Source organism: Ipomoea triloba, chromosome 6 (assembly GCF_003576645.1).
Source record: "Ipomoea triloba cultivar NCNSP0323 chromosome 6, ASM357664v1".
NCBI lineage: Eukaryota > Viridiplantae > Streptophyta > Magnoliopsida > Solanales > Convolvulaceae > Ipomoea > Ipomoea triloba.
In genome coordinates, this window is record NC_044921.1 from 17,173,060 (window position 1) to 17,195,617 (window position 22,558).

Genomic DNA, 22,558 nt, shown 5'->3' on the forward strand with positions numbered 1-22,558 from the left:
AAAAAAAAAAAAAAAAAAAAAAAAACAATGTATTCCTATTAGCACTACAATTGTTTATTCTTCCCCACATAATAGCCCTTAGATATTAACTATTGAATACATGTCAAGTGTTAATGTATCAATGAATTGTTATCATGTCCAAATAAAATCCCTATCAGCATTTTTATAGTACCGAACAACACTAGTGCTTTTTGTATTAGGTACAACTATTTAAGTTTTTTATCTGAGTTGTATCAACTACTCTTAACACAAGTCCCTACAATATACCATGCAACTAAACACTACTCTTAACACTTGTCCCCACAACATATAGTGCAACTAAACATACTATGCATAATTGTATTTGGTACTACAGAAAACACTAATATTGATTATTACCATTTTAGAGAACACCTTAAATTTAATATCATATTAAAATTTATGTATAAAATGATGGATAGTAAATAGAAATTATTAAATATATAAAAGGAGTAATTAAATATATAGAAAACTCACTCACTTAAAAGAGATTAGAGACCAGAGAAGGCCTAATACACTGGAGTAAGTATTTGGATTACGAGAAAGCTTTCTTCCAACCATGGTAAGTATGAGTCTTAGCATCACATACGCATTTGGCATTTCTTTATTTTTTCTGTTATCTTCAATTCCATCCTCCACGGAACACTTTGCAAAATCTCTGAAGCTAGCTTCCTTTTCTGCTAATATTTTAAACCACAATTAAAGAAAAAAAAAAAGAATTGGGAGATGATATAATTATTAGTTAAACAAATTATGAAGCTAAAAATATACATATATGTGAAGGAAATTCAACGGTGTCAATCAGCGTTGGTGCTACTTGTATCGTGCACAAATAAAAAAATTTGAAAAACATTTTAGATTTGTACTTGGATGCAAACAATAATGTCTCATAATACCAATCCAAGTTGGAGTGCTACCAAGTATAAGAGTAATTGATTGACTATATTCTTTATAATTTTTCTATATGGGTGTGTGAGAGAGAGAAATCTTGTGAGATCCATTTCTCAGGCAAAAATTACCAATTAATCTCAACAGTTGATCCAGAGAAGATCAATAACTCTAAAAAAAAAAGAGAATATGAAAAAATATGCTGACATTTTGATAAATATTTTAAATTTTGAATTTTCATCATGCATAATTGCAAAAATGTATCCAATGATATGTAGAAGTGCATTCGAGATGTTACACTTCACATATCACTGAGTGCACTTTGTTTATTGTCCAATGCACTTTATAGTGTTCGTTGATACACTTTAGAGTTTGTGATATTTATTAAATATATCACTGTATTTTTTTCTAGGTCCGTGTTCTTATTTGGTCCTCTATATATGTATATGTATATGTATATGTATGTATGTAAAAGAAAACTAAATATTTAATTTAAACACATTAATTTTGTAAACTAACATACGCGGTTAGAAAATTTAAAATTTTCAACTATTGAAAAGTGGTAAAAAAAATTAATTAAAAAAAAAAAAAAACCTTATACTTCTGATCAGTGTATATATGTATAGTACTCTCTCTATATATCTCAATTTAATTGTGATATATATCTCTCTTTATGGAATGATCAATTCTTTGAAATTGTAAATTTTCAATTTTAAGGGAAAATAGTTATTTTATGTACATATACACTTAATATTTAACTCTTTTCCAAACAATTAAATTTATCAGTATAAATAAAATTAAAAGGTTTAATTCGACCAAATTGATTTTTGAAAAATGAAATTTAGGCGTAAAAAAACTCAAATAATATTTTAAATTGACAGATAATAAATAAATTTAAAGAATTCTTATACTTAATATATATATATATATATATATATATATATATATATATATATATATATATTTACTATATAAACGCAAGTGCGTTTCAAAAATGAGTCTTCACTATCATATCAAAACACACACGTGCTTTGAACTAATGATTCTGCCTATGCAAATGCAACTCCCATCAATATTTGTTTGAATTTAATTTTGTAATTATTTCTCCAATTATGCTTCCATGTCCAAAGTCAAAACCCCACCCACCCTTTTCCTTCTCAATTATTATTGTGTAGACCATACTATCAAATAATGTACATTTCGTACACAAATAATATACTTTTAATATATTAAAATATATATTAATTCAAAAAAAAACAAATTATTTGAATACTGAAAATACATTATTTTATATAATGTATATTCAGTACATGAGTAATGTACTTTTTTTAAAGGAAATAATAATGTACTTTTAGTATATTAAAAATTTAATTTTTGTTATATGTGTGGATCATAATTTACCTTTCCTCTACCTATTTTATCCTATCGTGTGCACATTATTTACAGGTTAAAATCGTAAATTCAATCTATATATTCAAGATTTTTTTTTTCTAATTTAATTTAAAGAATTTGAATAAAGTGTAATTTGAGTTAAAAATTGCCTTACTAAATTGTATATTTATAAATAAGAATAATTTTCATATCTACCAAAAATATTTAAAAATAAAAATCTTTGAGTCTTTATAAAATAAAAATAAAGTCTATAGAAAGAAAACATCATATTTTGTATTTAATAATTTTTTTTTGTTATTAGTATACTTTCAAAAAAAAAAAAGATATTTCTATGGTGTTTTTGAGAATATGGGCATCTGTTTGAGTAATCCGTTAGAATGATCTATTAATCTTAGACTTGTCTAGATAATTATTTGAATGACTTATAATTGAAGTTATTAGAGTTGTATATCATACTAATTATAGAAATTTTAAGTATAAAGATAAGAATTTTATAATCATAAGAGTTAGTTGAGTTTTTATTCAAGTAAGAATTAAACAAAAACATAAAATATTTATTAAAAAGGAGAATGGTCGCTAATTGATAACTACTCTAAAGTGTCTGGTGGGCACGGGAAAAGCACACGTATGTTAGGCATTTGCTTATAGTCAAGCATTGATTTTTCTTGTTCTTCTTTTTTTTTCTTTAAAAAAAAACTCAAAATTAATAGTAAAATCTCTTTAATCTCTCTCTTTTAACATATGCATCATATCCCCGAGACAGATTTTTCTTGTTTTTTTTTTCTTCTCATTGTTGGATGAGAGAGGTAATGATGAGTTGAAGAAGAGGGGAGAGAATAGGAAAAAAAATTACAAGAAGAATTATTTTTTTGTGGGCTAGGAAGGGAAGGAAATAAAGAAAAAATTAACTCCCCGTGCTTGTGTAACACAGTGCACATTCATGCTGGGCGGGTTAAGAGTATAATTAATTTTCATTCTTTTTTTTTCTTGAAATTATTTTTTTTTCTTTTTCCTGTTTTGCTCTTGCCTAAGAGCAATCCCTTTAGCGATTTTTAATGGTATGGTTTTTGCTAGTGGAAAAAAAATGGTTATCAAGTTTTTAATAATTGAGGAAGATAATTTTTAGAATTTTTTTTTCCTGTAAAATAGTTTTTAGTGAGGTTCGCATGGAAAGAGAAAAGGAAAAAAAAAAGTTATTTTCGTTCCTTTTTTCTTTTTGGATTAACAAATCAGCCTAGGTTATCTATAGCTGAGACCGGCTCAAATTCAAGGGCTTGAGGTTCAAATCCACGACCTCTCAGCTGTAGATGTAACTCTCTTACCACTTGAGCTGCCCTTTTTTCTCTTTCCACTCTTTTAGTTGTGTCGTGTTGCAAAAATTCCCAAAAAAATTAATCAAACTATTAAGCATATTCTAACCATCATATGTGGTATGTAAAAATTGAGAAAAAAAACCCCACTCTAGGAGATGCTCATCCATCATTTCAATCGTACAGCTTCTTCTAGATAAGCGAGCCCAGCTATGATGAATAGAATAGAGAGAAGCTATGGAAGGTGGTATAAGTTGTCAGATGAATTGGGGATTGGATGGATATAATCAGTATGAGACAACATCTGTGGTGTGTAGTGTATAACAGAGACATAAGATGGCTTCTTTCCTTACATGCAACCAAAGCGTGCATTGTAGAAAGCTACCATTCAGGACTTCCCTAGTCCCTACTGCTACATTTTTTCCAAAAATTCGTAATTACTATTTGAGAATGTATATTGACAGGTAAATATCATTTTGTGACCCTAGTTAGTAAAAAAATTATAAACTAATTTAGGTTAATAAGTTGATTGATTCAAATTTTAAAAAAATTTGAAATTCAAACTCGTGATCTTGTAATTACAAGTCTATATCTAATTAACCGTCTACTGTTATATTTTGTACAAATGAATAGGGTGTTTTGAAGTGTAGTGTAAACGACAAGTTTGGGTAGAGCATGCATGCCTATGCCTATGCCTGCCTCCAAATTTGTCTCATTACTCTTTCTTCCTGCCCTTAGCTTAATAATATACCATACAGGACAGGGCATACCCTCCCTCTATCCAAATCATTTGTCACTTTCAATAATCTTTTTGTTTTTAATTTATTTTTAGTTTCATTTTGTTACTATGTGGGACATTGAAATAAGAGAAAATTTTATGTGAATCAAAATTTTAGTACCAATATATTATCTAATGTAATTTATCTGATGTTTTATTATTATTTTAAATCATTAATTATCATTCAAAAATAAAATTATCATATCATTATTCACTACACAACAAACATATTTAAAAATAATTTTAAAATATATAGCGCATAATACTGCTCAAGTAAAACTCTAGTTTTATTTATTTTATTAAGTCAATCATTATTACATGGGTTATGGTCTATGTAACTGTGTGGGCAATAAATAAAAAGTACATTTTTAATATACTTAAAGATATATTATTTGAGTATTGAAAGTACTTTATTTTATATATTGTCAAATAATGTACATTCAGTACACAAATAACATACTTTTAGTATATTAAAAATGTACCTTATATTCGTGGTCTACACAATAATTTTCCTTTTTAAATAAGGTCAGTTAATTTATTAGTGAAAGTATAAATATCATTTTCCAATTTAGTTAAATACAAGCTCATTATTTATTTATAAATTATTTGAAGAAAATATTTTACGTGGTGGCCATGCAAAACCCTAGAAACAGATATAATAATAATAATAATAATAATAATAATAATAATATCTATCGCACATACCTCCAAGAGCATCTCTATACTCCTGTGTTTCTCCACCGCCTTCACATTTCCCCGGAGACGTCTGCCGGCAAATCTTCCCGGCGGAGGCGGGGGACATGACCCACATCGGAGTATTCCCCGTCGTCGTCGTCGCGTCCATCTCGTTAACATTCGATCGCCTCGGCGTCGGCTGCAGCGAGTACGCATCAGATGAGGCGTAGCCGCCGGAGAGCTGCGGGCTCAGCCCGGCCCGAAACCCCACGGCCAAGTCCCCATGCCCGAACTCTACATCCTCATTCGCGAGCTGGAACTCATGCAACGGGCCCGGCGGCGTGTTAACGGAGAAAACCTCGGCGTTTGAGAGATTCGACGCCCTGGGTGTGATCCCTAGGGAGGATGAGAACCCCGATTCCGGCGCCGACGATGTGGACCGTCGGATACGGACGCGGATTTGGCCGTTAGCGTCAATCTCCGACTCCGTGCAAAGCGGTCCCCGGCCGTCGAGGGATATGACGTCATTGTCGACGGCGAATGTTGTTATTGAGGCAGCCATATTGCCGGGAAATTGGTTCTTGATTAGTATGGTCGCAGCTCTATACTCAAACAAGAATAACAATATAGTATACCTGCATGCACGAATGAACATTATTTATATTAAAAAACATGTAATTTTGCACATCTTAATGTACGTAAATATAACGCTAGTATCTATGTACACAATCTATAAAGTGGTCAAGTGGCATCCGGTGTCCCTATTAACACTCCCACATGGATGATGGGAGTGGGTTCAAGCCTTCAGTAGCGAGTTATTTGTTTGACATAGTCTATAAGATCAAATTATTGAAATACCCGACCCATCTAACAACTTTATGACAATAATTTGTTACTAGGTAATATCAATTATATACTTTCTCAATTTGAAATAGTAGAAGATGTGTCAAATGCGCATAAGTAAAAGTGTTTTATAATCACATATATATTGAGTATACATTTTTTTTTCTATTTGTTTTAAATTAAAAATGCCAATTTCAGTCAAAAACCTAATGCCTAACCTTATACATGACTCCTAGTGCATAAATAGGTATAAATCATGAATTTTTCAAAAAAAAATTAATAGTTATTCCTATTTATATTACAGATCATAGACTCTGAATTAAGTTGGCTATTTTTGACTATTTAAGTTGTTTTTCTATGTGGCCTATTTATCTTTTCGGCTGTGTTTCAACATGCTATACTCGTAGAAATTCTACAATGCTTTTTTTGTCACTTTGCAGATTACTTTCTGTAAAAGACATAAAAAGGTTTCAACCGACTTACACATGAACGAAAATTAAAGGCATTTTACTTTACTAGTAGTGCATAGAAATTAAACTTTTTATTCTTGAGCATATAATATAAAAATATAAATTTGTATAATCAAACTATTAACTTACCCTGATCTTTAGTTGGGACGAAACATATATTTCAATTTGGTATAAGAGAATCAATCTCATTTCAAAAGTCATGGATTTAAATGCATTGAATATAGTCCTTTTCAGTATCAATATATAGAACGCAAAGAAACTATATATATCAAACGTAACATACACAATACTCTTTTCGTCCCATTTTATGATTTTATGTCTCTGATTTAGTTAATCAAACTTGACTAAAATTATTTACAATTTACAAAAACTTGTATGAGACCGTCTCACCATGAGACGGGTCGGGTGGGATCGGGACAAGGTGCAAATGTAACACTTATATGCACAAATGTCATACTTATATGCTCAAATGTAATACTAATTAGGAATAAAAATTTTGTTACTGATAAGGGTAAATGTAATACTTTTAAGGGAAAATACAATACTTTTACATTTCGATTTAAAAGTATTACTTTTTTCCTCAAAAGTAAGGGGCACTTGTCAACGTTACTTATTATAAAAAATGTATTACTTTTTCTCTTATAAGTAGCAAAAATTGTATTTTTTATTAGTGTTATATTTGAGCATATAAGTATGATATTTACACATATAAGTATGACATTTGCATGGTACTTTGACCCGACCCGACCGGTCTCACGAATAAGGATCCGTGAGACGGTCTCACACAAATGTGACCTTTATTTTATAATAATATTGTAAAATACTATTAAATACTAAAATATAAATTTAAAAAATATAAGCAAAATAAAAAGTTTGAATAATGAATAGTAAACTGGACAAGTAAAATAAATGATACATATATAATGAATTTAAATAAAAAAATAAAATAAAAAATAAAAAAAAAAAAAAAGATGTAGTTTAGTACCAGATGATGCATTGAAGGACAAGAAGTTGAACCATGAGGGATTGGGTGAATTCTCCATACATGGCCTGAAGCAAAGGGATACCCATAACAAGGGTGTTGGGCAAAGTAGAGAGTGAGAAGAGGGTGATGAGCCAATCCAACTGGCCTTTGCATATCGCCCAAGATGAGAGCAAAAGGAGGACCAAAAGCTTAGACAATGTATCAGCCAATATGAACTTCGGGTCCATCTGGTAAGGGTCGTTCTGAGATATGAAGTGGAAGGACAGCACCGGCACGGCGAAAACGGCGACGAAGCGGTTGATTCCGGCGCACTGCTCCGGCGAGAATATCCTCCACCACCGCACTGAACCATACGCTACCAGCATTGCAAAGTACAGTGGCACCATTGCACACATCACTTTGTAGAAATCATTCCCACTTATCATCTTTTTTTTTTTTCTCTCTCTCTCTATGACTCTTGCTTCTAAGATAGGATGAAAGTGAGGGATGAAGAAAGGCTCTATGTGGTTTGGGTTGTGGACCAAATTGCCAATCTAAGGAATTTGGTTGTTGATTTAATTAATAATCATTGTCTCATCTTTACACGTGGCAAAAACATGAAAGACTATGAGAAATATTTTAACCAAGACGGCATGACTTTGGGTGTGTTTGGTAACCCAGTGTGTTTGGTAACCCAGAAATTTCCGAGCTTTTGGCATTTGGCACCCCTTTTGAAAAATGTGGTCAACAGAAAATATTTTTCGTTCGTCACGAAAAATGAGCTCATTTTTTTTAGAAAAATGACTTCCGGACAAAAAATTCGAAAGTCATTTTTCGGAAACGGAAAATGGCTTCCTGCAATGTTTTTTGTTTTAAAAAAAAATTATTTATAATTTCTAATAAATATTATTAGTTTATATATTTTTATATTATAAATAAAATAATAAAAATATATAATTATACATTTCTACTCATTTTCTACTTATTTTTCGGAAAATGAACCAAACACACACAGACAGTTTTACAGAGTACATCCAAACACCAAAAATGAACTCATTTTCCAGAAAATGACTCATTTTCCAGAAAATATTTTCCAAAAGTCATTTCCATACTTTCCAAAACACCCTTAATGTGTGTATACAAACATACATATATATATATATACAAACATACATATATATATACATACATATATAGATACATACATACATACATACATACATACATATATATATATATATATATATATATATATATATATATATATATATGAACAATTTATATCGTGGACACAATGCATTGTGCACCCCGCACCAAAATGTTATGAGGATGAATTCTATGTATTTTGTGTCAATATCCTGTGTATTCTATAATGACATTCTGTGTATCCTAGACAACCGTTCTGTGTATTCATGTTAGTACACAGGTTGTGAAGTGTTTGTGCATTTGAATGTTAGAATACACAGAATATAAGCCGAAGTATTATCTCTTATATTCCATGTTTTTCAAATTTCATAATGTTGTTTAAATATTCACCTTTTGTCGTGTGTGTTTCTGTGATCTGATGAACTTGTGTATGTTTTTGTTCTTGCTTCTTCGTCACTATTTTTGTTGTTCAAATTACAGTTATATTTTAGTTTTAACAAAAAAAAAACTGTAATGAGATTCATAACAATACGGCGTCGTTTCAGACCAGGGTCCACAATGCATTATGGACCTTGGTCCACGGTATAACGATCCATATATATGGGCGCGCTCTAATGAAAACGGGTGCCCAGGAGAGAAATAAGAACGATTCACAGCTGTCCACGTGTCCAGATCAACAAATCAGATGTAATTTTATAAAAATCGACGCAGTGGCATTTTTCGTAAATAACTCAAACTTTTGTGCAAGTAAATGTTTTATAAGTGCAAGTAGTTGATGCACATTTGCAAGTAAAAAGTGCAAGCAAAATCACTTACAAGTGCACCTATATTCACTCACAAGTGCAAGTAATTTACCTTGTTAACATTCGTGCACCTAAGTGCAACTAATTATACCGTTAGGTGCAACTAATTATAATATTACGTGCACGTAGCAGAGCCAATTTTTTTATTTGCGTGGCCCTGTGCTAGTCAGCAACTAGTGTGAAAGGCTATAATTTTCACTTGAATTGGGGATAATATTAGTGGAACCTCCTATGTTAAGGAGAAGATCAGTGTTGTAGAGATTGCCCAATTAAACCACTATAAAAGTTCTTAGCTCACTTTATGCAAAACGCTACAAATCTTTTTAAGGCAAAATTTGTAAGACTCCCATTATGCACACAAACTCTAATTAATCTTTTTGAAAGGTTTTTAAAATCATAAGAAAGTCTATTTAACTCCTCCCACCCCAAGCCACCTCCTCCCTTTAGACTTTCTCTCTCAAATGAGAGGTTCTCCACTAAGACTCAAACCTACCCTTCCCATAGAGAAGTATAATCGGATGCAACTAGACCACAAGATCTTTGGTCGACATTAACGTACACACAAACATATAATATCCCTAAAATTCCGTGTCAAAATGTCTAGAAGATACGAATTATGAAATGGAGTAGCATTTTAACTTTATAGTTTAGTGCATTTAGATTCGCATAGATTCTCAGCGATGATATTACATTATTTCAGTTGAACTAAATAAGGTGTTGTTATTTGTACCATCCTCTAGTGAAAAGTGCGTGCAAATAATTTTGGAATTATAAAAAATGTGAAAATTTTCAATAATTATATAGGTGGTCTAAATAGTAATGAGGGTGTAAATATGACTATTTATACCAACCTAGTCAATTAAGTGTAATTTATGAGATTCTATTAATAAATTTTTAATTAAAATTTTAAAAATTAAAACATTAAAAAAAAAACTCCGCCTTCTCAAGGCGACATGGGTCGCCTTCTCGCCGGCGAGGTTTTTCTTTTAAAATAATTTAAATAAAAGCATAATGTTTGACTAACTTTAATGAGGTTGTGCAAATAGCAAGTTGTCTATTTCCACCACCTGTAAAGGCATAAAGTTAGCACACCTATTAAAGGGTGGTGTAAATAGCAATTATGGAGCGTTTGGTTGGAAAGAGAGAATTAAGTGGGAAAAGAATTATAATTCTATGGGAGATAATAAAGTGGTAATTTAAATTCCAGCATTTGGTTTGCAGGAATAAAATTACTAAGAATTTCTATTCCAATGTTTGGTATATATGGGAATTGAAAGGAAATAAATAGTATAAAGTCCAAAATATCATACTTATTTTCTAAATGACCAAATTGAAATTTTGCTTTTGAAAATTTATATAATAAACTGTAAATAAACTTTAGAATTGCATATCGAAAGCAATAAAATAAATAAGGGAGTTTTGAGAAAAACATATCTAATTGAAGTTGGCCTACTGATTGACGTTCTGTATTAAGAGTAAAAGAAGAAGACACACTATAATCGAAAGAGAGAAGTCAAACATCAATTTTATGTTAAAAAAATATATGGGTAATTTTGTCTCAAAGTTATTTTTTTTCTTCCTAAAATCCATGGAATTGAAATACCAAGGGAAGGCATGGATTCTAATTTCATAAAAATGAGGGAATTGCAATTCCCTCCAACCAAATGATAAAATTTGCTCGTTTTCAGAATTATGTGGAAATTATGTGATAATGGAATTGTAATTCCCTCCAACCAAACATCCCATTAGGGTGGTGCAAATAGAAATTCCCATTAAATATTGTACTTTGAGTTTTTATAATAATAATAAAGATTTTCAACATGACATGTGCGTGTGCACAACTCATAGTTATATTATATAGATATAGATTATATATTTATATATAGACACTATTCTTCCCATGTATGAAATGTAAAAATAAATATATGATCAGTATAAGATTTTTTTTTAGTACTATTCGGTGCCGGATTTTAGGGCGTGCAAGATGTGCTACAGCACGGGATCCCAAAAATTTGGAGCCCCTAGTCCAGCCCTGGGTCTAATAGTTAGTATATGTATTTGCATCAAAGAATACTAAAAGGACAGCTCTATTTAAATAAAATATTTGTAGTTGGCATTATGTTTAGAATTTTGTTCATAATAAATAAAGTTTGAATTTGTTTCAACTTTTTTGCATTTTTTTCTTCATTTCGCAGTTTATTTATACTTTGATAGGGCCTCACTTATTTACCAGCACAGCGCCACGCAAATAAAAAAAACCGACCCTCTACTGACTCAGTCACTACATGTCATCTAAGCACAAAGGTGCTTGGCATAATTATAATATGATTAATCATTGTTAGTAATATATTTATTTATATTGGAAATATCATATTTATATTAGCAAGAGAAGCAATATTTGATAATTGATAAATATTGTAAATGAATATGTATGATTATAAACTAATTTTGTATTTAATGTACATTGACGATAAAAATTGTTACTCTGTACTAAAATATTTGTAGCCTAATGCATAACTCAAAAATCATAGGCACAATTTCCTGATACTACTTTGAATTCACTCTTATGTTATAAGACAAGGTTTTTTTTTAAATTTTCCTTTTCTCGAAAGTATGGTAATTTGAAATTTATTGATCAAAATAAAGTAATTTTGAACTAACTTTTCAAAATAGAATATAGTTTGTCATATCACTGTCTCACCCAGACATTATATCCACGGAAATATGATTTTGTGACCACCCATTTAGAATGGTAATAAAGGTATCATCACACTACATATTAGTTGGCATTATTAACCTATCTAAAATTAATAAGTATTCTAATTAATTATTAACCTATCTAAAATTAATAAGTATTCAAATTGTTACTCCGTATTAATTAGAATCGAGCCTATAATGGGCTAGGCCCATCAACTCGCACTGTTTAGGCTAGGGCTAGGCCCAGACAACTCGAATTGGTTCTCATTGCTGTATTAAAATGAACCAGATGTCCAGATGGTCATACAACAAAAACATCGAACTTTTCAATATTAATACTTAATATATCATACTGCATATATTTAATTTGAACATTTAAAACCCAAAAAAACCCGCATATTATATGCAATTTGCACACAACAAAAAAGCAAGGCCAGGCAGTGCTGTGGAAATTTCGAAACAAATATTTAGAACACATTAAAAAAAAATGTGAATAACAAGCTACAAAATTGATCAAGATTTCTCCATTTATCCCACATAAAAAATGTAAAAATCGACGTAGAAAGAAAAATATCGCTGTATTTTGTATATATATTACAACTGCAAATAAGCGCAATCAGCACAGCCACCCCCCCACTGTTATAGCCATTAGCAGTGGCCAGAAACTAAAGTGCTAACTTAGCCAATATAACCATGTCTAATATTTTAACATCAAGAGTATCATCTACCTTCACAATTCCATCAGTGCCATCAACACCGATAAGCTTCCCAGTGGCCCCGCGCTGAGCACCGCCCATAATCTTGATTTTGTCGGACTTCCTTGGCACGACGATATCAATTTCACTAGGGAGTGCAGTGATTATTTCTCCGTTACCACTTGAGCCAAGGGCAACACTACAAGAACCATCCTGGGCCACCAAAGAATTGCTCATAATATAAGTATAAAAATGATACAATTGAATCTCAAATAGACAATCCTAAAGACATCTTTTGCCTATATGCCAAGTAAAATAAATTTTAAAAAAAAAAGTATTTCTCTTTGAGCAGTGGATCTCTTAAACAAATACTAAAATTCATTTGAAGAGAATTCCTGTAGGGCTTCGCATGTATATTTCCACAAAGAAAGCAAGAGAACAAATTATATTAAACTATACATACCGCAAGAACTTCACGTATCACACCAACAAGATTATCTTCCCCATTCCTTCGTACATTGACTGCGATATCTGGCAAGAACCAAGGCCCTTCACCTTCTCCACCTGCAACTTATATTCATTAGCATCACCATGGACAAAGTCACTAATATCTCAATGCGTACTTCCGTTTTTTTAATTTAACTAAACAGGAAGTAAAAGAATTTAATCAAGGGTTAAACCTTAAGCCATTTACAACTAACTTCATAAAATAACTAGATTGCTAACACCCATATTACTACAGAATATTATAATCTTTATGTGTGCAACATGCTCACCCCTCAAATCCAAGACTGTCCAGGTAGTATTAATATTTATCAGTTATCTCTGTTATCCAGCTATATACTAGAACATTAACAAAATCGGAAAATAGAAGCCATAGGGGGGTCAGGGCTTTGTCCTTTACAGGTTATTGGCCAAGTTTGAATCCCATCTCCCCCATCCCTCTTTGATTTGCCAAAAAAAGAAAGGGACACAGCAATATTAAAAGGGTTCCTGGTGGGCTACAAAGTGGTAAATGAAAAGAATAATATTAAAAACAAAACAAAGTTAAATTCTCAATTCTCAAGAACCATAAATTATCCACTTCGACAAGAACAGGGTAACAAGGGTAAGTTATTTATGCGCTTGTGTATGTTGTATGCATAGACATTATCTCAGTCAAAAAACAGCAACACCTACCTACTACAGGTGACATCATATCCAGACTACCAGGAGTCATTGGTTGCCCACCGGGAGTTCCAGGCAAATATGCAGAACTTGGGGTCATAGGAGGTGGCCCACCAGGTGTAGAAGGCAAGTAAGGACTTGGGGCATTAGCTACATTTAACAAAATTAGAACAGCATCAAAATAAATAAAATTTTGTATGTGTAAGACGTAAAAATCAAGTCCAAACTCAAGCCTTATAAAAGGAATATTTTGGTTTGATTACCATAAGACGAACTATTATCTCTAGGAGTTCCAGCGTCATTATAACTGCTGGTGGAAGAGTTATTCCAACCAGAACCAGGAGTGGGTGCCTCGTATGGTCTTGAACGAGGACTTGAAGGCTAAAAAATAGAAGTTTTTAGATCAATACTACAATCACAAAGAAATTCTATGAACATGCAAAATAAAAGTAACAAATTGCAAACCTGGTACTGTGGACTAGATCCCCAAGAAGCAGGGTTTCCTTCTTCCCAAGTATCCCTAGCACAGAAATTGAAATCATTTAATTCAGTGGCTTTGTCATTCTAGTCAATTGATCTCGTAGAGAACCAAAGAAATTAAGAAACGTGTCATGAAGAGAATTAAGCATGCACTGCATAAGTGCATTCTCCCTTTTCTGTATATACAAAATATAAGAGGTTCATGTCTGCACTTTGCACACCTAGTTTTGCTCAGCAACAACAAGAAAGTTAAGACACTACTTTTTTAATCATAATATTGGAAGGCAAGATTCCATAACTCTCACAGTGACAAAGTTCCTCCACTGGAATTTCATTCTCATCTAAGCAGACTTGACATTCATAAACAATTTCAACACCATAACAAACTCAAAAGAACTCCAGGACAAGTCGGATTTTGCACGAGATTTATATCTAACATAGATCATGTTATATAGTTTTGCATGTTTCTCTTCAAGTTGAGATAAAGAGAATGCACATTTCATTTCAATTTAAAATATGGAACTGTCCCCATCTTAATTTTTTGTGGGGAAGGGAAGCCAAATGATTAAAGGAAATGAAACCAAAGTCAACAATTTCAAGCTCATAGACATCTGGGCATTAAAACAACAATGCATACACATTTAACTTTCGGTGATCCAGATCTGGACCAGGACAGCATAACCAAGATTAATGGGGCAAACTGTCCTAGTTATGCATATCCCCAATGAATCCACATTACTAGGCCATTATGCTTCAACTATTTACATTATGTGCCATTGTGCCCATGAGTATAGTACAGTTTTTTGCTCATAGCATTTGCATTTTTACCACAGCAGCATAGCCAAAGATTAGTGGGACAAAACATCATAGTTATGCATATCTCCAATAAATAAACATTCATAGATCATTACTCTTCAACTTTATACATTATGTGCCAATGAGTATAGGACACAGTTTTAACTAACAATGGCAACTGGTTTTTACCTAGGTGGACTCATTGGATTCCATGCTCTGTCCCGCATTGGTGTCCTCATACCATCATGGATAGGTGTTGCTATAAACAAAAAATAACAAAATGTAAGTGAAACAAAAAATCCCATAATAGAACAATAAAACCAAAGAGAGTAATAGAAACCACCTCCAGCATCTCTCATGGGAGTCATAAAGGGATGGAGTGGAGTTCGTGAAGGATGTGATGGGGTTTCACTACCAAAACCATATCTAGATGGTTCCCTGGAAAAAGTGGGAGAAGTTAAACATTGATAAAAACTGTGTATTACTCAAGGAAAAAACTAGTAAAAGCACATTTACCTGAATGGTGTTCTAACATTTACATTATCCATAATATGACCACGGTCAACTGCAAAAAAAATTTAATTTCATGAGCGAAGGCAATGGATAAGCAATAAAGTGTTAATGGCTACTGTGGCATTTAGAGACATGCCTGTAACAACTTTCATCTGAGCTTCTAATTCAACACGGACTGAAGTTCCTTTCAAATCAACAACACGTCCTTTGCAACCTTTGAATGGCCCAAGGCGAATTTTAACATCAGCACCAATTAAAGCATCGTGTCCTCCTCTTCCGCCACCATGCCTTCCTCCAACTAAAGAGCATCAATTAGACAATTATAACAATAGAAATTTTTGTTTAAATATAAAGTATGAGAAATAACCAATAATATGAAAATACCAAATCCAGTTTAGATGTAAGGATGCTGAATAACAACGAAATATGGAACAATTGAAATAAGTTAAATCATGACAGCAATTATACGGTTTTAGTGAGGCCCAAAGACAAAAGGGGAACCATTAAACTGCAATATTAAGGATCAATACTATTCAAATACTGAAGACATACAATTTTTGGGTGGACCACCCCTGTACGATCTCATTGGAGATTGTGGAACACGAGGTGGGGTTCTAAGGTGCCCAAACCTTGATGAGAAGGGATCAGCCTAAAGAAGTTACAATATAAGATGTTAGAGCATGATATAGTTGCACATGGATGCGAGAAAGTAATAGTAATTACAATAATAAATGGAAAAGATTTCCTGATCAAGATCATTAGATGCATACTTTTCTATCACCATTTGCCCTTGATCCACCAACCAAAACACAAGATTGCACTTTGGCACATATAAAGCCAGCATGCTCAAGGTGATGACGGTCGTAAATAAACACAATTCCTCTGTATATGTGTTCCACTGGCCCTTGTTTTCCCTATTGAGGGGACAAAGAGAATTATAAATGTTATAACACCAGTAATCCAATTAGTAATGTAAAAAGCCCAAGAGAGCAATGCACACCTTGCAAGGTCCCTCAAGAACCTTGACCACATCTTTCACTGCTAATGCGTTCTGATACCGATCATGTGCATTCCCTCTCTTGTCAACCTTGGCTTTTATCTCCCTTAGCCTGACGAGTGCTACCTCAGCTTTTTCCGGAACCCCCTTAAGGACCTACGTAATTTCATAAGATTGTCAGCAGAACATTTAATAATGAAATTGATCTCAGAAATTACCCTTCAGACCTGGAAAGCTTCACTCTCTACTCGTATAATCACACCAAAACTCTTATCGCTGCATAACAATTCATGTACAAAAGCTTAGTTATGATTCATTAAAAGATTAAACTATTGGGGGGAGGAAGGGTGAAAAAACTGCTTACTCTAGTAGCACAAGGTCATGGAGCTCATAGTCCCCAATTCGAGTGGCACCAGATGTTACTTCAGAGCTTTCCACAACAGTGTCAGCAAATACACGTATCTACAGAAAACATGAATGACATCTATGAATACACATCAAAAGCAAATTGCATTATTATAAAGACAATCATCCTCAAAACAAGAGAATAGCTTTTTGGTTTTTTGTACTTGATAGGTAAAAAAGAAGTTCTTGACTTACAATCTCCTTAGTAGTATCAGACACTAGGTTCACCACATGCCCCTCAACAGACACGACCATACCAGTCGCACCTTCAGATGCACCAGATACAACTTTTACGTGATTTCCAGGTTCAAAGTACTTGCAAAGCTCCTTGTCGCCAACAGTAAGTGTTTTCTGCCAAAGAAAGAGCAAGCCAGCAAGGTGCTAATTAGTTGTCCTTTCACTCAATAGGGAGTTTATTTAAATAGAACCATTGCATGTTCAAAAGAGTACGGGAAGATCAATATTCATACAGGAAGGTTTTTTTCTTTTGGTCTGATGTGAACAGTATTTTCCTCTACTTTCTCAACCCATCCTTTCAGGTTCTTCAAATCCCCTTTGACAACAATCACACGATCACCCTTCATAAAGTGACCTTTCTTCCTATTCGCAAATAGAGTTGACAAACTAGCCATATCACCATCCCCACTTTCACCAGGTTGACGGAATTTCTCAAGTTCATCAAAACTTGGTTGAATATTCACAGTGCTAATTGATTTCATAGCCACTGTTTTATATAAAAATCCATCTTTGAACATCATGCCACCAATATTCTCAAAATAGTCACCGGTCATTGGATTTCGCCTACGCTCAACACGTAGGTTCATCTCTCTGAAAATAATAAAAACACATTAATGAAACAAAATGACCACCCAATAGTTTATCTCAAGCTCAAAGATACTAAGGAAAAAATTACCGAGCCTCATCTATGTTCATAAAACGTGGGGGAGGAATGAATGCTTTTTTCTTTGGAACTTCCCTCCCTTCCTATATAACAAAAGAAAGCCATAACCAATACAGATAGAGACAGCAATTCTTTGAATACTTCTGCACAATGACATTCAGAACAAAAATTAACAAGTAAAAAGGCACATACCAATTTGTTTGCAAGAGCTTGTAGGTCAATCCTTGGGATTAACTTCACGGTAACTCTCTGTCTTACATTATCTACATCCACAACCTAAAGAAAACTTAAATATTAGAAAGAAACTCATTAAGTTGTATTTCCAAAGACAGATAGAGACTTGACCACCTTTGCAAGGTCCCCTTTATAAGTTCCAGTCTTCATTCTGACCCAAGTATCCCTGGCAAGATCAACTGCTTTGCTTTCAACCGAAAGGACATCAGTCATCTCTTTGATTGGAACAAGCATTATTTTTGCGGGATATATCATGCGCATATTCTTGCATGCCTGTAACAAAACAACAGAGGTAAAATAATCAGTACCAAAGTGCATTCCTTGGAATTATTTAGCAAATCAAAACTTCAAAAGAGCAAAGTATAATAAAATGCACATGCTATAGCATACCTCCCTAACATGGGCCTCTTTGTCTGCTTCAATGTATATAAAGTTTTTAAGATGATCAAGTGCTACAACAGACCTAATTTGCAACTCTGGTCCCCTGTCAATGCATTTCTGCATCAGACAGACAGCAACCTCCCTCTCACGACCAATCTACAATGCACAAAGACAGGATAAGGAAGAAGCAAAGTCTACTTCAGGTGAAATCAAGTACAAGCTCTAACACCTACCGCACATTTCACCATCCATAACTTCGGATCTCTGACAGATGGTAAAAGTGCTTGCTGCTCTACATCAGTAGCTTCCTCATCATACTCCACATGACTAGACCTTGCATATCTAGCCTGGATGCTTCTCTCAAGTGCCTCAAAGTCTTCCTCTTGGTCCTCACGTGAGAGAATTGGGCGACGATGAATCTGTCTTGAATCATAGTCATCAGGTATATCAGCTCCAGCATCCACAATGAAGTCTGTGAAATCAGGAATACTATCATTAGCATCAACAAAAGAGAATTCCCAGTGAGCATGGCAGCATGCCACTGCTAAAGAGAAATCCCAGTTCACTAGCAATATCAACAGGGGACAAACTTAGAAATATAAAGGGTAAAATTCATTAACTAATAATGAGAACACATGTTTAAAGTTAATTTAAATGTTTTTTTAGAGTTAACACTTAACATTTATCTACTAATGACTAGTTTAAAGTTAAGCTTTAACAAAATGTCTTTTAGAGTTAACATGATGGAGAAGCAAAATCAGATTGAAACTAGCTGGCCAGAACAGAAAAAACATGCAATGGCAGGTATTGAGCTTCTAACTGAAGGCACTGCTATTCCGCATCTTTTCAGATAGAGAAGCACACTTAGAAGAAGAGATGAGATGGAGTGAGGAACCTAAGCCTGTATCAGGACCCAGCATATATAAAAACGTGCAAAATCTTATTCACTAGGTCTAAAGCAAATGCCAGTTCCTTGGAGGGAAGTAAAAGTCCAGTAAACAGAGCCCTTACATGTCAAAAATTCCAACCTTCCCAATATAAAACAGTTCCGAACACAAGTGTACTAACCACTGCATGATTTTTCTCTCTATTATATCTCGTCTTCTCAATGTTTTGGGCATCTTTAGAAGCTATTATGTAGTATCTCTTTGAATTTGGTAAGTTACGTATCTACCAAGTTAAAAGAGGACAGGCAAGCAGAGCTGAAGTGCTAAAAGACAAACTTGATTCTATGATTTCTATCCTAATTTCAACATCACAAAACCATAGAAATACACTCTCTAACATGTTATCCATTCTACCCACAATTTTCTCTGGTCTTTAGATTTTAGATCCATAAGGTTCCACTGAAAGTTAGTTATCAATCATACCATAGAGCACACCCAATCACCAATTCCAAAGCCTGAAATAATTCCAGTTAAAGTATATGAGAACCTGATTGAAAGGTGGGAGACTTCACAAAAGAAAAGTATATTTCTGATTTCAGCTTTCACCTTAACTCATGTAAAGAAAAGGTACCAATGTAATGGACAATTAGTCTAAACTTCTAGAGACATTTAAAAAAAAAAAAAAAGGATTGGTGCAGATAGTCAAGCTGCTGTCTGGTATACAAAAGCTCTACAGTTTCCATTGATTATTCACTGATCCACTCATCCATGGCAAACCTTTGATGTCTATTACATTAAATGCATATTTATAATCACAAATTCAGATTAATTTTTCTTTTTGGTACATTAAAGCTCAGATAGGTGGAAATTAGATCATTCGTATATAGTAAAAGAACAAAAAGTATAAATGCCCTTAAACCAATTAATTTTTATAAATAATTTTAATATAAAAGTTCTAACCGTCTTCGCCGTCTTCTTCTTCTTCGTCATCGTCGCTATCCACCGCTGCCTCGAGATCAAAAAAATGAGACCCCGACCTCTTCTTGTTATTACGTTTACGACCTCCTCCATAGTCGTCGTCATCATCCTCTTCATCTTCATCATCTTCCTCCGCCGCATCGTCGATAAAATCCGATCTCGAGCGCTTCCTCCCGGCCTTTCCGCCGCCGTCATACTCCTCTTCTTCCTCTTCTTCCTCATCATCCATCTCGTAGTCATCTTCCGGGTCCAGCTCCTCTTCATCCTCCTCGTCACGCCTCCTCGCCATGGTTAATTTGCTTCAAGTTCTGAAACTATCCCCAAATTCAGAGCACACACTGAGTTTTCCGAAATTCAGAGAAGAGTGAACTTGATTGTGTTCGAAAATTTTATACACTTTTGCGTTTGCAAATAGAAACCTAACTGCTTGAGGGAGAGCACGGCGCTTTTGGGAATTTGATAAATCTCCCAACCCGACCCGGATAATTTGAAGACCGACTAGTTTCAGTTATATATTCCGTATATAGTATAATTTCATTTATTTATACATAATTACAAGAGAAAGAAAATTACTGAAAATTTCTATTCTGTGATATAGTCATGTATAATGCATCCTGTACATCGGCATTTAGTCCTATGGGTGAGTTACTGAATTACCGTAATCTACATCCTCTCAAATACTATGTCGAGTTGGAGTGTTGGGTGTAGGGATGGACAAATTATACGGTGCACCACGTACGTAAACGACGTCGTTTTGAGCATTGTAAACTAACCGTCCTTTTTTTTTTGAAAATCATGTTTCCCGTTTCGGACGGTCTCTGTATTTATGTTAATATTTTGTGTATTCTAGGTAATCGGTATATGTATTACAGGCAATCATTCTGTGTATTCTAGGCAACCGTTCTGTGTATTCATGTTAGTAACACATGTTGTGATGTGTTTGTGCATTCGAATGTTTAGGAGGATGAGTTCTGTGTATTTTGTATCAATATTCTGTGTATTCATGTTATTAACACAGGTTGTGATGTATTTGTGCATTTGAATGTTAGGAGGATGAGTTATGTGTATTTTGTGTCAATATTTTGTGTATTCTGGGCAAACATTTTGTGTATTCTAGGCAAACGTTCCGTGTATTATAGATAATGATTATGTGTATTATAGATAATGAATTCCCTGAAGTCATTCGCGTCCGCGTCCACTAACATTGAAACGACGTCGTTTCGGACCATGGTGCACAGTGCTATGTGCACCGTGGTCCACGATATAACGATTGGTAGGGATGACAATGGGCCGGGTGGGTCGGGGAGGGCTACATCCATCACCCGACCCACCTTATATTTTTTCCACTCACCCCCACCCCCAACCCGCATCGGATGAACTTTTTTAAAACCCACCCCACCCCCACCGGATGCGGGTGCTCACTACGGATACCCACCACTAATCATCTTATTAATTTTTCAAAATATAATATTTAAATTACTTACACATAAAAAAATCATAAAATTCATTAGTTATACTAAAACAACAAAATAATAAAAATATCCAAATATAATAACTAAAATGTTAATTTTTAAAAATTAACTTAGTATTTTAAATATAAAAATAGTACAAAGTTATCTAAAATTATAAACTTTTACTATTATATATATTCATACACACACATGGTGGGTCGGATGGGGTTCTAGGCGGGTTTTGTACATAGAACCCGAATCCAACCCGACCCACACCGCGGATTTAGTTTTTGAAGACTCGTCCCCGACTTTCATCCCAAAAAAACTCAACCCATGCGGGGTGTATTCGGGTGGATATCCACGGGGCGGATTGAAATTGTCATCCCTAGTTAGGTGTCCTTAAGGTTGAGAATTCAACCTTTTGGTGAAACAAAGCATAATATTCAATAGTACTCAATACAATAAATGATTGTATTAATCACCATCAAAATTATTAAAAATTCATAATTAAAATATAAATATAAGAGTAGAGTTCATGTGCGGTCGCACCTTAACGTGCGATCAGTGCGGCGGCACCGCTAAGTATACAAATATACACCACACAGTGTTCAGTGTTCGAAAAAAATGCACAATTAGGAGCAGGGGAGTTATGATCCTTATTTTGGGTGTGCTGAAGCAGGTTTTATGATC

At 33.6% G+C, this 22,558-nt stretch overlaps 2 protein-coding genes across 2 annotated transcripts in view; both read right to left on the reverse strand.

The window, feature by feature from the left end:
- Positions 1–7,784, reverse strand: part of LOC116022573 (auxin efflux carrier component 6) — an 11,922-nt gene extending 4,138 nt beyond the window's left edge. The window contains exons 1-3 of the mRNA XM_031263329.1: positions 7,360–7,784; positions 5,092–5,696; positions 500–695 (exon numbers count right to left, since the gene is read on the reverse strand). Of these exons, the coding sequence (XP_031119189.1) occupies positions 500–695; positions 5,092–5,696; positions 7,360–7,784 (1,226 nt within the window). The remainder of the gene's footprint in view (positions 1–499; positions 696–5,091; positions 5,697–7,359) is intronic.
- A 4,652-nt stretch (positions 7,785–12,436) lies between these two features.
- Positions 12,437–20,901, reverse strand: LOC116022557 (putative transcription elongation factor SPT5 homolog 1). The gene is made up of 22 exons (XM_031263309.1): positions 20,400–20,901; positions 18,786–19,024; positions 18,562–18,708; positions 18,286–18,444; positions 18,130–18,213; positions 17,950–18,020; positions 17,507–17,864; positions 17,232–17,387; positions 16,996–17,093; positions 16,859–16,907; positions 16,635–16,787; positions 16,405–16,548; positions 16,187–16,283; positions 15,771–15,932; positions 15,638–15,686; positions 15,465–15,559; positions 15,311–15,380; positions 14,312–14,366; positions 14,110–14,227; positions 13,859–13,996; positions 13,143–13,243; positions 12,437–12,892 (listed from the first exon to the last, which is right to left on the reverse strand). Exons 1-22 carry the CDS (start codon positions 20,704–20,706, stop codon positions 12,650–12,652), a joined length of 3,093 nt encoding a protein of 1,030 aa, XP_031119169.1. The 5' UTR covers positions 20,707–20,901; the 3' UTR covers positions 12,437–12,649.
- Between the last annotated feature and the right edge of the window lie 1,657 nt (positions 20,902–22,558).

What these genes read in the sequence shown, in the direction of transcription:
- LOC116022557 (XM_031263309.1), bottom strand. Translation starts at nt 20,706, where the DNA reads ATGGCGAGGAGGCGTGACGAGGAGGATGAAGAGGAGCTGGACCCGGAA. An exon ending in AAGCTCTTGCAAACAAATTG is followed by an intron (nt 18,021 to 18,129) that starts GTATGTGCCTTT and finishes TTTGTTATATAG; the next exon opens with GAAGGGAGGGAAGTTCCAAA. An exon ending in TTCTTGAGGGACCTTGCAAG is followed by an intron (nt 16,549 to 16,634) that starts GTGTGCATTGCT and finishes TCCCCTCAATAG; the next exon opens with GGAAAACAAGGGCCAGTGGA.